General features: G+C 45.8%; 1 protein-coding gene across 1 annotated transcript in view; it reads right to left on the bottom strand.

Annotated features, from left to right (window-relative positions):
* NR4A3 (nuclear receptor subfamily 4 group A member 3) overlaps positions 1–15,445 on the bottom strand; it is a 31,051-nt gene that overhangs the window by 12,788 nt on the left and 2,818 nt on the right. The window contains exons 2-3 of the mRNA XM_056857327.1: positions 13,253–13,382; positions 11,790–11,962 (exon numbers count right to left, since the gene is read on the bottom strand). Coding sequence (XP_056713305.1) covers positions 11,790–11,962; positions 13,253–13,382 — 303 coding nt within the window. The remainder of the gene's footprint in view (positions 1–11,789; positions 11,963–13,252; positions 13,383–15,445) is intronic.

Below are 15,445 nucleotides of genomic sequence, written 5' to 3'. Positions count from 1 at the left end.
GCTACCCTATGGGGTTTTCCCCAGAGGTAACAGTGGCGTAGCAATGTCCTGCTGTTCATATCCCACCCCCACCCCTCCTGCTGGTTGCCTGCCCATTTTCTAAAAAGTTGTCTTCCCCCCTTCCATTTTGATTGTTTCCTGTTTTCTCAGAACTTGCTTGCATATGCTTGGTTATCAACTGTTGCTGGTGAGTGGGTTTCTGAACCTTATTTTAAACTTTGCATCCAGTGAAATAACTAGCCTCTTCTCAGTCTAGCGTTGCCATCTCTGGTTTGGGAAATTCCTGGAGATTTGGGGGTGGAGCCTGGAAAGAGAGTCATCAGAGGGGGATAATGTCAACAAAGGCCACTTATTCAAAGCAGCCATTTTCTCCAGGGGGACTGATCTCTGTAGTCTAGTATGACTGAGGTTTTCAGAAGCTGCTCTCTGGAGTAGGAGAGAGCATAAAGAAAATTCAGTATTTTTCGGATTCGGGTATATTAGACTCAAAAATTTTCAGGACTCCCGAAAAATCCCAAATTCCCATACCAGTATGGGTATTTTTTAGCTTTTGTCGGGAATCCTCCAAAAATTTGCCTCCATTATACTCTACATTATACTCTATGGAGGATATTTCTGGGGCTCAGTGTGTGTGTTTTAAGGCAGATGCACCAAATTCGCAGCATAGCTGCTGGAGACTCTCTTTAGAAGAACCTCCAAGTTTGGTAAAGATTGGGTAGGGGGTTCAATGTTATTCGCCCCCATAAAATTGGACCCCCTAGCCCAATCTTCACCAAACTTGGAGGTTCTTCTAAGAAGAGTCACCAGCAGCTATGCATCTACCTTAAAAAACAGCAACTCCAGAGCCTCTGAAAGATTTCCCATAGCTTTTAATAGAGATGAAATGGGGAGGGAATTAAAGATTAAATCCCTGTGAAACCTGGCAGAAACTGAAGCATTTTTTCTTTTAATAGGAAATTTCTTCCCTATGATGTAGCTGGGAATCCTGAAATGAGCCCGAAAAAGCTGATTTGGCGGGGGGGGGGGGGGCTTTTTTGGGATCGGGATTTTCAGCTACAGTTAAAAGGCACCTTTTCCAGTTCGGATTTACCAAATGCACACCCCTACGCTAGATACTTCTCTGAAGGCTGGTGAAGGGGATTATTACTCACACTCAAGAATAGAGGTGTGTCATATTGGGTGTTCTCCTATCTGTCGATAACTGGCACACGTAGAGAGTGTGGCAACCATATAACCAGGTATGAGGCACCCTTCCTTTAATTCAGCCTCAGTACAAGGCATGGGACAACCTGAAATGTGTCACCCCAGTTTGTCTTGTATTCTTTCTGGAAGATTCATTTGGATTTTGTAGTGCTCGAAAAAAAAGAAAAACCTGTTTCACCAGGTAAGATAAACGGTAATGAGGGCCCACATCGCCCAGGCCACCAGCTGAGGGGAGGAGGTGTTCCTGGTGGAGAGTGCAGCTGATCTGAGCCATCCACGGCCATGTTTCAGACTAGATGTGACTGTTCCACAAAAGCATTTACTTTTTAAGGAAAGGTCTGGGGTGTATCCTGCATGACCCTTTCACTAGCTGTGATATTTTCTCCTTCGGCCTCTTGTGTCAGGGAAGGCTCCTTGCCACTGCTAGATGAATGGATCTGCAGGATACAACCCTGTGGCTCCATCTTTCTGAATGTGATGATCTGCCGTCCTGCAGGGTCTTCATGTGATCCCATCTGGCTTGTGTGCAGCACCACACTCATTAACAGAAATGGCTTCTCCTCTCATACAGCCTTTATCCTCCTTCCCAAGAAGGGCTCATCCAAGTTCCTCCATAGAAGGCATTTTTACTCCAGAGACACCTCACAGAGGGAATGGGAATTTCCGAGCCAGGTATATGCCCGGCTGTGGTAAGGCAGAGGTTACTCAAGCTACTTTGGGGTGGTGGTGATAATATTTACCCCCTCTTTCCCACAATTAACCATCCTTCAGATGGGGGAACTACATGTGACATTCAGTTGCATGATTATTTTTCCCAGTAGGCATTTTATTTTTTGCAGTTTGCAGATGTGGGGACAGATTTTCCCCATATATTTTTTACCCCAAAATCACCAAGCTGCTTTTCCCACACTGGGTAAAAATTACTAATAAAAAGCAACTTGGCAGTGAGAATTTTCTGCAAGGAAAGGCGTACCTGCCATCTTTAAATTACATTTCGGGTGGGAACTCTTGAATTAGGCATGTGAACAACCCCAGACGTAATTAAATAGAGAGGCAATTCCATGGGTTGGGTAAAGGTTCAGCCCTAGATCTAGCAAGGCCCATCACTGGAAAGGGGAGAGAAATTAATTAGCTTTGCATTATCACACCTGGAGCCCAAGGAATAACAAGAAGAGTTGGTTTTTATATGCCGATTTTCTCTCCCACTTAAGGAAGAATCAAACCAGCTTACAATCACCCTCCCCTCCCCACAACAGACACCCTGTGAGATAGGTGGGGCTGAGAGAGTTTGGAGAGAACTGTGACTGGCCCAAGGTCACCCAGCGGGCTTCATGTGGAGGAGTGGAGAAACAAATCCAGTTCACCAGATTAGCCTCTGCCGCTCATGTGGAGGAGTGGGGAATCAAACCCAGGTCTCCAGCTCAGAATCCACCGCTCCAGGTTAATAACAATCAACTTTTTTGCAATGGCTTCCAACACCATCGGTCATCATGAATTCAAGCAAGGGGGGGTCTTAGCCAATGGGCAACCAGGGCAACTGACCCGGTACCCATGATTGGGGACCAGACTGCCCACAGCCCCACCAACCCTGAAGGAAGAAGAGGCTCCTCCTGCTGCCACCACTCTTGCTTGCATGGCTCAGGCTGCCACTTGTGGCAACAACCTGGGCAGTTGGCTCCCAGCAGCGTTCATGATTCCTGCCCTCCTTACACAGGGGAAGGGCTGCCTCATGCTGGACCTCAGTGGTTGGGCACAGGGAAGTGATTCAGGGGCCCCACTCTGAACTTTTGCCCAGGCCCCAAAACACCGAGGGGCATTTTTCACGGTAGATTTTGCTTCTGTTTTGCCATGGACTAAAAAAAACCACCACGATTTAAATGTTTTTTTCATGGCCGTGATTTATCCCTGTCAATCTTGATGTAGTTTTGGTTTTTCATGAGAACAAAGCACACTGTATTTGACAACGGTTTGGTCTGTCCGCGGGGCGGACTTCTTTGCTCAGTTCCGTTTCGTATTGAAACATGTGCCAGGGAAGCAAAATGTCCTGGCTGATGCTCTATCCAGACTTCCCCAATATCCAACCAAGGTTGAACGACCCACGGAATCCCTGTTCACTCCTGCCCAAAGGGGTTTGCTGCCCACTCTAGCAGTCCAAACCCGAGCGCAAACCTGGCTCCCGCAGCAACCCCCACAAGGGGCGGACTATTCAAGTCCAACCACACTGGTCAGCCCGACTGTGCCACCCCCCTCGCCTCCTTCGCCAGCTCCGTCGGCGCCCAGTCACTCGGACAGTCCAGCCGTCCAACCCCCCTCAGGGACGTCCCCTCCTTCCACCAAGGAGCCCATACCGCCAGATCTCACAGACTCTTTTTTAACCTCACTTTGTTCCGCGTACCAAGCCGAACTCTCCAAGCAAACCTTTCCAGCCGCTCTAACTGAACGTAGAGGCTTATGGTACAAAGACTCTAAGCTGTACGTGCCTAAAGAGCTCCGAAAAGAAGTCCTCTAGCTGGTCCATGGAGCCAAAACCGCGGGACACTTTGGGTTTCTAAAAACATTGCACTTGTTACGGAGGCAGTTTTGGTGGGCGGGCATGCGGACTGATGTGGATTCCTTCATTCGCAGTTGCCCAATCTGCGCTACGGTAAAAAGGGCCCAAGGGAAGCCTCCTGGATTGTTGCAGCCGTTAGAGACCCCCACTAGACCGTGGGAGGTTATTGCTATGGATTTTATGACTGACCTCCCCCTCAGCGAGGGAAAAACTGTACTTTGGGTAATCACGGACCTGTTCTTTAAACAGGTGCATCTGGTCCCTTGCGCAGGTATCCCATCCGCCCCAAAACTGGCCCGCCTCTTTGTGTCACATGTCTTCCGTCTACATTCCTTTCCGCACAAGATGGTCAGCGACCGCGGAAGTAGCTATGTGGCTAAATTCTGGAAAGCTTTCCTAGTGGTGGTGCAACAAGGTCTCTCAAGTGCTTTCCACCCCCAAACTGATGGCCAAACCGAACGGGTGAATGCTGTATTGGAATACTACTTGCGCTGTTATGTTAACTATCATCAAGATGATTGAGTTGAATTGTTACCCTTTGCTGAATATGCGTATAATAATGCTGTGCATCAGTCAACTGGATTTAGCCCCTTTCGGGCCATTTATGGGCAAGACTTTGGTCCCATAAGCCATAACGATGTCTCCGGGGTGGAGGGGGGAGAAACCCAGTGTGACTGGGTTCACACGATTCAGACAACCTGGCCTTGGCTGGTACATAATCTAGAGAGAGCTAAACGTAAATACAAAAGTCAAGCCGATAAGCATCGCTCACCGAGCAATGACTACTCAGTGGGAGACATGGTTTATTTGTCCACCAAGAATCTACGGTCCAACCGCCCGGGTAACAAACTCAGTGCCAAGTACGTGAGTCCCTTCCCCATTACTCGTATCATCGACCCAGTCACTGTGGAACTTTCACTCCCAAAATCACTCAGGAGAATCCATCCTGTCTTTCATGTCAGTTTGCTAAAGCCACACGTGCCTTCCCCCGAGTGGCATCCTGAACCACTCCCTGATGTACCAGTGATGGTTGGGGGGAAGGAACATTTTGAGGATGCAAAAATCTTGGACTCTCGCATCCGTCATGGGTCTCTCCACTACCTAATCCGTTGGAAACATTTCGGTCCCGGCCACGATGAATGGGTACGTGCATGTGACGTGTCTGCATCCCGTTTGGTCCGCCAATTCCATGCCGCCTACCCTGACAAGCCTGGACTGGTGGCGGACGGTGGGGGGGGCCTTAAGGGGGGCAGAATGTCAGGCCTGCTTTCCACAGCTCTAAGCAGCCTGTCAGAATCTGACCATTTTAGTTTCGATTCTACCTCTCAAGGCCAAACTGCTAGCTGCTGCATTCCTGTTCCAGTGCTATCTCCCGTGGGAATAACTCCTCAGTGGAAGGGGGGCCGCCTTGACCTGTTGTGACTAATACTTTCCCTTATAGGCCTACCCCGTGCTCCCAATTGCCATTCGTGCCAATGTACCTGTAAGCTCTGCAATACCTGTGTGTTTTCCATTAAATCAGCTCTCTTTTGGACTCTTTATCTCTGGATGCTGTTTGTGGGACTACCACGGGACAAGTGCTCACATGTCCCTTTTGCAGGAGGCATCCCCTTCCAACAGGCTCATTGTTTGTGCCTGCCCCCAGCTCCGCCCCAACTCCGCCCAGCAGATTACCTTGTGCGGTTCACCAGCCCCAGCGCAAAAAACAAGCACCAGTCCCTCTGGTCTCCTCCATTTTTCTTCCACCCTCGCTCTGTTCTGCTTTTGGAACAGTCAGATTCCAAATGGGGGGGGGGGGAGGCAGCGCTTTCCTCAAAGCTTCCCTCTGTTTTCTATAGGTGTGGAACCCATTGCCCTTTAATGATAGATAGGATTGGGGGGGGGGGCAGGAATTGCATCCATGTGCCAAGAGAAGTGTTTAGCTAAAAGTGGGAATGGCGGGGGGGGGGGAGAGGAAAGAAGGCCCCTGGGTTGCGCGCCGGCCATGATCCGGCCACAGTGCATCGAGAGAGAGGAGGGAGACCCAGAGCAGGCTGGCTGCCCCTCTTCAGAAGAGTGATGGGAGGGAGTTTTGCCTTGGGTTTTCCGCTCTCAGGATGCACATTTTCCCCATCCGATTTCTCAAAAATCCCCCCTCCCCACTGGGGTAGAGGGGCCAACAGCCCCTTCCCTTGAACATCCCCCCACGGGTCCAGCTGCCCTAGACCAAGCTGCCACCACCACCACCCCCAGCGCGCAAGGAGCACATAGCGTGGCCCCGCCGGTCTCCCCCTGGAGCCGTCCGTCTGAAGTCCCCCTGGGCTTGGAGGTGTGGGCCCAGCTCCAAGGCCCATCCCGGGCGAGGGGTGGGGAAGGCGTGCCGCCTGCCCGCCCGCCAGCCTCTGGGACGGAGGGAGAGAAGTGCCAGGACTCTAGGCAGGAAGGCAGGCAGCAAAAGGGGCGGTATTGTTGTCCAAGCACGAAACTCCCCCAGCCAATCACCGTTCTTGGGGGAGGAGAAAGGAGATGTCACAGGGAGGGACAGCGAAACCGAAGCAAACATTTTTTCATGGGCATCCGAGCAACAAAACGCACTTCTACTGGAAAGTACGGCTCAGAAGTGATTTGGTTTGTCGCTGACATAACGCGGCTTTTATACCTCTATCAGGGAAAAGCCGGATCTGCAGTGAATAACCAAAATTTGACTCCGAAGCAAATCAGCGTCGAAACAGCAGCAAATTGCCGTGAAAAATTCCCCTGAGACTGCCCCTGAATTCATGATGGACTCATGAAGAGTAGCTGGGTCCTCACTTGGAGAGAATGACAATCCCTTTGAATGCTACAAGTCACAGCAGTGCCTCTTCTCTGTTCTGTCATGACTTTTCTGGCCCATCTTCTCCCACCCCAATCCCTAGCTGCCCTGGAAGAAAACAAGAACCACGCAGTTGTTCTGAAGGAGAAAAGAAAGCATACTTTGCTTTTAGATGGTGCATGCATCCTAGCAAAGAACCCCTCTCCTTGTGTGAGAGTCAAAGAGGAATCCATCTTCTAAGAGGGTCTCCACTATCAGCATTTTTGTAAGTACTTGCAGGAATAATAAGAAGAGTTGGTTTTTATATGTTGACTTTCTCCCCCACGTAAGGAAGAATCAAACTGGCTTACAATCACCTTACCTTCCCCTCCCCACAACAGAAACCCTGTGAAGTAGGTGAGGCTGAGAGAGTGTGACCAGCCTAAGGTCACCCAGCTGGCTTCATGTGTAGGAGTGGGGAAGCAAATCCAGTTCACCAGATTAGCCTCTGCCGCTCATGTGGAGGAGTGGGGAATCAAACCCGGCTCTCCAGACTAGAGTCCACCACTCCAAACCACTGCTCTTAACCACTTCACCACGCTGGCTTACATAAGTAAGTACTCGCCATTCATCTTTGAACAATCTGATGCCCATTCTTGCATGGGGTCTTATTAATAGATCAAAAAATATTTTAACCCATTAATCTGACCAATTAATGAAACATTTTGCCCACAATGGCAACTCCGCTTCCTTTCCTCTTTGAGAATCACTCACTGTCCCAGTTTCACTGGAATTCAAGGAGAGGTTTTTTTTTCTTCCTGGCTTGTGTTCTTTTGGCAGGGCCTGACTCTCACTCTTCCTGCTGATGCAGAGGAAGCGGAAAGACGCAAACACTGCAATGGAAATAGGATGTGCGGCCACTCTTCCTCCTAAGCAGACCTTCTGCGTGATCCCAGCCAACTTCCAACACTTTGCGTCTCTAGCAGTATATCCTTAGCAAGTAATATGCTATGATCTATGTATCTGTCTGTGTGCTGGGGTAGCATCTCAATACGCAAATGGGTGGGAATAAAGGCTATGGCATTTGGTCAAAAGAAACGTTTTAATGTAGGACAGCTGATGTGCCTGGAGAAAAATTTCCTGTCGCTTTAAGAGAGGCTTAATGTGTAGAAATGGGCAGCTTTTTGTGGCCTGGAGGTAAATAACACCGCCTAGTAAATAACATCCCATTAAGCCTCGATTAAAGGAGCAAGACATTTTTTTCCCTCCAGGCAATTGACAACCCTACCCAACACCAATGGTGTAAAATTATTGCTCGGGGACAAGACACTGAAAGTAAGCAAAGTGAGACTGGATATTAGACCATGACTACAGAGAAGCTCCCAAGAGGAATCACCAAGATGCTACCCAGAAGTCCCATCTTTACGCTAAGGGCAGGAGAGGTTATCGCTGCTGGAAGAGGCTAGAGCAGGGGTGTCGAACTCATTTGTTACGAGGGCCGGATATGACATAAATGTCACTTGGTCAGACCGGGCCAGGCCTCGCCAGCCCAGATTGAGAATGGGGGTGTGTATGGCTGCCTCAGTCACCTCGCAGGCCGGATAAGAGCTCTCAAGGGACCGGATCCAACCATCAGGCCTTATGTTTGACACCTGTGTTTCTGACCATTTCAGACCTTCCCAGGCCCCGCTGCTCTCCCTTCTCCTCTGTCTATGAAGCAAGCGGAACTTTAGGTTTGCCATATTATAGGCTGTGGAGGAGAGGGAGCGACGGGAGGCAGGAAGGCATGGAAAGGAAGCATCCACTGTTCTCAGCAGCAGCAGCTTCTCTCGCTCCATGGGCACTTTTACAAGACAGACAGGATTTCCAGATGGCAACCTCTTGATGGTTCTTGGATCACGACCACTAACCACCACCCCTCGCCACAGCAACGCTTTTAGAAAAGGGGGAAGGGAAAACCCTGCTAAAAATCCTTGTACATATTAGAATTTATTTGGCTCATTATCTACGGAGGCAAAAAAAAAACAAAAAACTGAAAAGGGAAACTGTAAAATGAATTCAGTTCCTTCCACAGAAATGGCGGGGGCGGGTTGTGCTCATCCCATTGTGGTAAGAACGAAACAGAGGACCAAACACCACGAAAGGAGGCTGGAACTCTGGTAGTGCAAGCCCAGGCAAAGGGACTCCTTGGGGACTCATTTTGATGGGCTTTGACTGGAGTGACTCTCTATAGGAGCGCACTGCTCACGTGCAATTTGGCACTAGCAATAAGGTAGGGATTGGCCTGATCTGGATCGTGGCCGGGGGTTAATTCCTCCCTCTGTCAATTATTTGATCAAAAAATAGCCTCTGCAGGCTTTTTACATCCTGGCAGGGGGAAAGATCCAAGTCCACATATCATGCCATCTTCTTTTCCTATCGGGGACTTAAAGCAGCCCAGAGAAGCCATTTTCCACCAGGGGGATGGCACAGGATTACCTCCCCCCTTAGGGCCATGACCCCAATCCTTGTTGGGCCCCTCAACAACCCTCACGTCAAGGGAACTTTGGCTCTGACATATGATACCACACGTGCACCTCTGACTGGGAGTTCATGTTGTGATTTTTACAAAGTAATAATTGTTTTTAAATAAAAATCATGACCAGCTTAGTCCTCAAATTGCCGCATTAACCATGTCTGATAAGAGTCCTTAGTCAGGCACAAACCTTCTCTTTAGTCCCATGGCTATTTTCATCTGGGCTAAAAAAAATGAAGGGTGTTTTGCCTAATTATTGCATGAAAGAGTTAGCAGGTGTTAACTTTGCAAATGTGTAATGGCAACCTTGAATTAACCAATTCAGCAGGAATTTCAGGCATAGAACAGAGTTATAGAGGAGAACCCAAAACTGGAAGGCAATGCTTAACCCCTCTTGCAACTGCCAACTCTTCCCTGAATATGCTACCTCCTACATTTTGGAGCCCAGCTGGGGAAGAAGGCATTAATAAGAGAGAGTGAGTTAGCAACTGGAGGGTTAAACACCGCCTTGCGGCTGATTCTGCACAGCAAATGCCCCTCTTGCAGCACTGGGAGGGAAAAACGGGGTTGGAAATCTACGTGTCTCCTACGTGACATCTTATTTGGACCTAAAGAGGGCTCTGCTATTTGCTTGATTTCTGACCCCTCCCAAGACAACCCACATCACTGAATGAAGCACAATCCTCCCTGAAATCAATTTGGGTTTTGCCAGAATAGAGAATTTAACGGTTGAGGATCTACTCACATGTCCTTCTCATGGCCTGTGTCTGGAGAGGAATTGCACCAGCACAAAAACAGGTGGGAGACCCGAATTAGGCCGATGCCCTTTAAGGAGTCTCCTCCTAGCGACTGCTTTTTGAAAGCAGGCTTCTAAATATACAGTTACTATGGGCTGGTAAATTAATACTCGCTCTAAAAAACAGAGTATCAACACGTCGAATTAATCCAAGCGGGACATGATGCTCCCTGGGTGTTATTTCGTTCCTTAAGAAGGCTCCAGGTTAGAGTTCTGGTAAGTATTTTCAGACTACGTTAGTCTAAGATTTGTATGAGAGTTCTGAGGCCTCAATTCTGCATTGTAGTTGGTATGGGGGTGGCAAATCTGTCTGTAAAACACATTGAAAGACTGAGCAAACCCATATTTATCTAACACAGCTACAGAATTAGGCAAAGCACACCATACTTCACATAAGTAAAATTATTAAATTCCTCCCTCAATTATTTACAATATATATTTAGACCAGATAGCAACACTACCAAAGCAGTGCTTCTTGTTCTTATTGAAGTTTATAAACCAAGGTAAACCTGACGTACTAACTCCCAACCAGCAAGCAGACTTGGAACTGTGCACAACAGCTTAAAATCTAAAATAGTTTTTTCCAGCCATTTCACTTTCCCATAACTTCTCTCTACCCTTTTACCATTAAGATTAACCATTTTGGCATAACAATGATAATCCAAGCTGGATTTACACTACCTAGTTGTGGTACAGTTCCTTTTTACAATTCAGAACCCATAACAAGATTTCCCCCCAGGACACTTATCATAAAATCTATAGATTTTCATGTTACTATTAAAAACCTAAGCGCATATGGCATCCTTACTCATTTCCCTGGATACACCACCGCGCATGTGGGTTAATTTTCCTGGCAACATATGGAAGCAGAATTAGGCTGAAATCAACAAATGCACTGGGACAACAAAACTCCTGATGCCCCAGGGAAATCTAAAATGCTAAATCTTGAATTACTTTGCAGTAAGAACGGTATTTGCCAAGAACTTTTGCATATGTTCATTGGAACAAACAGGACAGGAACCGACAACAACAGGTGAAATAAGTTATGGTAAATTCATAAACACGAAACTGTATCTGGTGCATATGCCTGCCATAAGCTTACTTAGAAATAGTTCCTACTGAATTTACTTTCACTTAGGAAATAGTATTAGGGTAAGGGACATCCTTATCCCCCATGCAGTTTTAATAAATAGTATTGTACATTCTGGACTTCAGTGCTCCAGGTTATAAAACAATCTGTATTTTAAATAAGATCAACACACCAGAAAAACAAAACAGAGTTCCAATAAAAATGTAAAATATGACTAGTTTGCTAAGTAAGGAAATATCTTTTCATTTGGAAGGAAGGACTTCCTCCATTTCAGGAAAAACATGGTACATTTGGTAGCCTTTTTGGCCCCAGTGTTGACCTCACTGGAATCTCTAGCAACATCTCAATTTTTGTTGACGAGACTGGGCTCACAAAGTGCTTAGTGGTTTTGAGGAAGACCTAAAGTCAAACTCCAGACACTTCATTCTTAACAACGTTAACTAACTGGCTTTAATGGAATTTCTTTCTACTTGAGAAGGCAAAGGATTGCAGCCGGATCCTCCGCATGTTTACTCAGAAGTAATTCCTGGTAAATAAGATTGCAGCCTTCGACAGAATTTGCAAAGCACAACCGATGTATAAAAAGATAACAAGAACCTCACAGGGTTGCCAACTCCAAGTTGGGAAATTCCTGGAGATTTAAGACTGTATCCTGGGGAGGACAGGGTCCTCAGCAGGATTTAATGTCCTAGAACTCCCCCTTCAGAGCAGCCATTTTCTCTTGGGGAAACTTATCCATGTACTTCGGAGACCAGTTAGAACTCTGGAAGATCTCCAAGGCCCACCAGAAGCTTGGCAATTCCAGCACCTTAATGAACCGATTAAATAGATGCCACTCATGTGTAGAAAAGCACCAACACCTACCCTGGAGTAGTCAAGTTCTCTGGGCGCTGAATCGGATAAAGCTCGTACGAGGGCGTTCAGCATGCTGGCAGGAGGAGATGGCGGAGAGGGCTGGGGCAGTTCCTGCTGTAACGGGCTCTTTGGTTTGGAAGGCAGCCGGCCTCGTCTCCCTTTTAGACTGTCAGTGCGGACAACTGGTGGAGGAGGGCAAAAGAAAGAGAAGCAATCTTAAGAGGCTCCCGCGGCAAATTCCTACAGGGCACAAACCAGCCCTGGAGGGTCACCATTTCAACTAGGATTCACGCAAGGCGATACAAACAGACACAGCAGACTTATTTTCCTAAATAGGCATATCATTGCCAGAAGCATTCATTTCAAGGACACGCACAAACATTAGGAATCCATGTCTTTCATGCTCCTTTGCTAAGGGCCCGAGTTATATATAAAGATGTTTTGTTTATCTGTTCAGCAGATAAATGCAGAAGCATTTCCTAGATGTTTTGCATGAGCTTTGTGCAATTTAGGCTTCTGTGTATTTGTAAAATAAAACCTACTCGAAGTATGCACATAAAGATAACAGACATGTATGTATAAGAGTGAAATGGAATATTAATGAAAGCCCACTGAAAAGTCTAAAGTGTGCCACAGTTTGTCGAAATATTTGTTGGAAAACAGGGGCAGCGTTACAGTTTCATTTCCTTAGTATCAAGAAAAATGCTCCAAGGAGTTAATATTACCAATTTTAAATATTTAATAAGTAAAAATAATTAAACGTAGTTAATCATTTGTTTTTAACTGTTTCAGTAATAAATTATATTTAAATAAACGTGCTTATTGCTAAACTTTCCGTTTAGTTTCTGAGCTATTGAAAGAAGCAGTAAAATACAATATATATATTTTATAAAACAGCTATTATTTATGGTCAAATGGAAAAGTCTTGCATATTTGTTATTCTCTATTTCAATAAAACATCATGACCAAAATATTCTTAAAACACAACAGTTTTTTTTTTAAATCTATTCTTGTAGATTAATCATCTAAAGCTTTAGTTGACTGATTATGTATTACAAGGGTCAAAGCTGAGAAGCCCTAACTAATCATAACCATTACCATTTATCTGTATGGTGTCTAAATGTGTGCTTATTACTTTTTAGGAGAAAGTAAATGGCAGTATATTTACATTCAGTCTAGAGACAGGATAGGACCTCGACAGAGAAGATGGCTTGCAACCCCCCACCCCAAAGAATAGGGAAAGCCTTCCTTAAAAAAGTTTTGCTTCCAAATTTGATGCTCTGCAGAATAGCACTGCCATCTGGATTAAAGAGATCCTGAACACAAAACAAAGGCGCTGCCACACTGCAGAACATGTAAGAACAAGGACATGTAATACAATACAGCATTAAAATGAAGGAGTCACTTCTTTCAAACCCCAGCCGTTTCAGCGTAAGTGTGAGGTGCGGGCGAATAACAGCCGATCTCTTTACCTTCTTTTACCATGCCAACGCTGAGACACTTCTGAAATCGGCAGTACTGACATCTGTTTCGACGGCGCTTGTCCACTGGGCAGTTTTTATTAGCCAGGCAAACGTATTTTGCATTTTTCTGAACTGTCCTCTAAGGAAACACAATGCAAAAAAGAGTCATCGCAAGAAGCCGGGGCCTGACAAGTTGCATTTTAATTACCACGTGAAAAGCAGCAGTGCAATTCGTATAATTAGATAAAATTAATTTCCTAACACGCTCGCCTCCAGGAAAAACAATTTTATTAGTGTTAGCTACTGACAATGGGAATCATCGAGGATGGCTCCGCAGCCAAATGCAGGAGACAGCCGGCTCCTAACTGATAAAATCGTATCTGAAATTACCAGGTCATCACGTCGTACCTTTGGGGATTAGATTAGCTGGGCTTTTAATATTCCTCTGGGAACAATTTTCTACTTGTTTCATTCCCCTGCTTATTACTGACCTTATTAAAATAAAACCAAAATTCTGAAGATTGATTGTTCTGCTATCATTATTGCTGGATATCAAAATAAATTGGTTTCATTCATAGTTAGAATCAGCAAAAAGGAAATGTTAAAAAAATTAAGAAAAGCAAACCACTGAGAAAATAATTGAAAACAGCTTTTTACAAGAGGGCATGGAAATGTATATATATGTACGTGTGTGTGTTTACACGTACACATACATAAATCCATATAATATGATAGAAAATATAAATGTACAAGGTACTTTTTTAATCTATATAAATATCTTGTACAGTACATTTTAAGAACCATAGGGTGCAGGTCTACTCAGACTGCAGTCACAATCCACAAGAATACAGAAATGAAGGGGGCACGATCCACCACCAGTTATGCTTTTTTTCAGGCCAGTTCTTTGCAGTTAAGCACATGTTCACATGATTCTCATTGAAATCAACTGGATTTACAACTGCCCAACAGTGGCTGAATTGTGTCCAGGTTTGTTCACTGGAAGGTTTATGGAGTATTTTGCATCAAGTTATTTTGAAATTTAAATCACAAGGCAGATTTTGTAATCCCTTGCAAAACAGATACTATAATGTACTGAAACATCAAAAATAATAGCTTATTTGCACAAAAGAGATGTTTGTACAAATAATAATTTAAAATGCTATTATGCCTTTTTAAACATGTGAAGTAACATTATACCATAACCTTAGAACTGCTCGTAAGATGTGGGAAACTTAATATATATATATAATACAGGGCCAGATCCTTTCAGTGTAAGCAGAATCATATTCTAGGCTCAAGTCATCTGGAAGCCCACCTGTGCAAGCCCCACTGAAATGACTGGAAACATGTGTGGCTCTAATTCATAGCAGTAGGGCATGTGAAAGAATTCCTGGTGAATAATGCTCTTTCCTCAGAGAAGTTGAGGTGTGTTGACACCTGCACTAGCAAGAATGGTCTACCGCAAACAACTGCGTTACCTCCCCATCTTAAATGCAAACAGCGCAATGCTGTGCTGAGTTACTCCATTCTAAGAACATTGATGCCAAAGAGTTTAGACTGGAGTAACTCAGCCCAGGATCACAGCATAAGCATCCACTCAGCCAAGTGACCAACTTCGGAACCTGTTATGTGCTATTAACAGCGACAAACATTTAGCAGAATAATGACACCCCAAATTTCTCACCTGCCCTTTCTCTGGGGAGCTCAGAGTGGAGTATACTTTCTTCATTTTATGTCCACAATAACCCTACGTGGTAGGCTAGGTTGAGAGACAGTGACGGGCCCAAGGCCACTCATAAGCTGGGCATTCCTGGTCCCAGTCCAACGCTCAGAGCAGGGCACCTGGTTGGATCAATTTCCTCTCTCACATGCTCACCATAGAGGAGCAGTGTGAGTTCCCAGCGCTCAAAGCACTTCCGATCATTCATCTCAGCAGCCTTTATCATCATGCTACTAAGGCAGATCCGTCTTATTATCCCCATGTAGCAGATGCTGGAGAAGCCAAAACAAGGTTTGCTTCAAGCCACCTGTGCCTCGAGTGCAGAGGTTAAGAGCGTTGGGAGACCTGCTTTCAAATCCCCTCTCCGCCACGGACGCGAGAGAGCCTGGGCCAGTCACACTCCCTTGGCCTAACTACCTCGCAGGGATCAAATGGGGAAGGAAGACACATGTGTGCTATCCCTCAGCACCTTGGAGAAACCA

The sequence above is a fragment of the Euleptes europaea genome, chromosome 11 (genome assembly GCF_029931775.1).
Source record: "Euleptes europaea isolate rEulEur1 chromosome 11, rEulEur1.hap1, whole genome shotgun sequence".
Classification (NCBI taxonomy): Eukaryota; Metazoa; Chordata; class Lepidosauria; order Squamata; family Sphaerodactylidae; genus Euleptes; species Euleptes europaea.
Note: the sequence above shows the minus strand (reverse complement) of the source record. Positions and strands in the feature narration are given on the sequence as shown.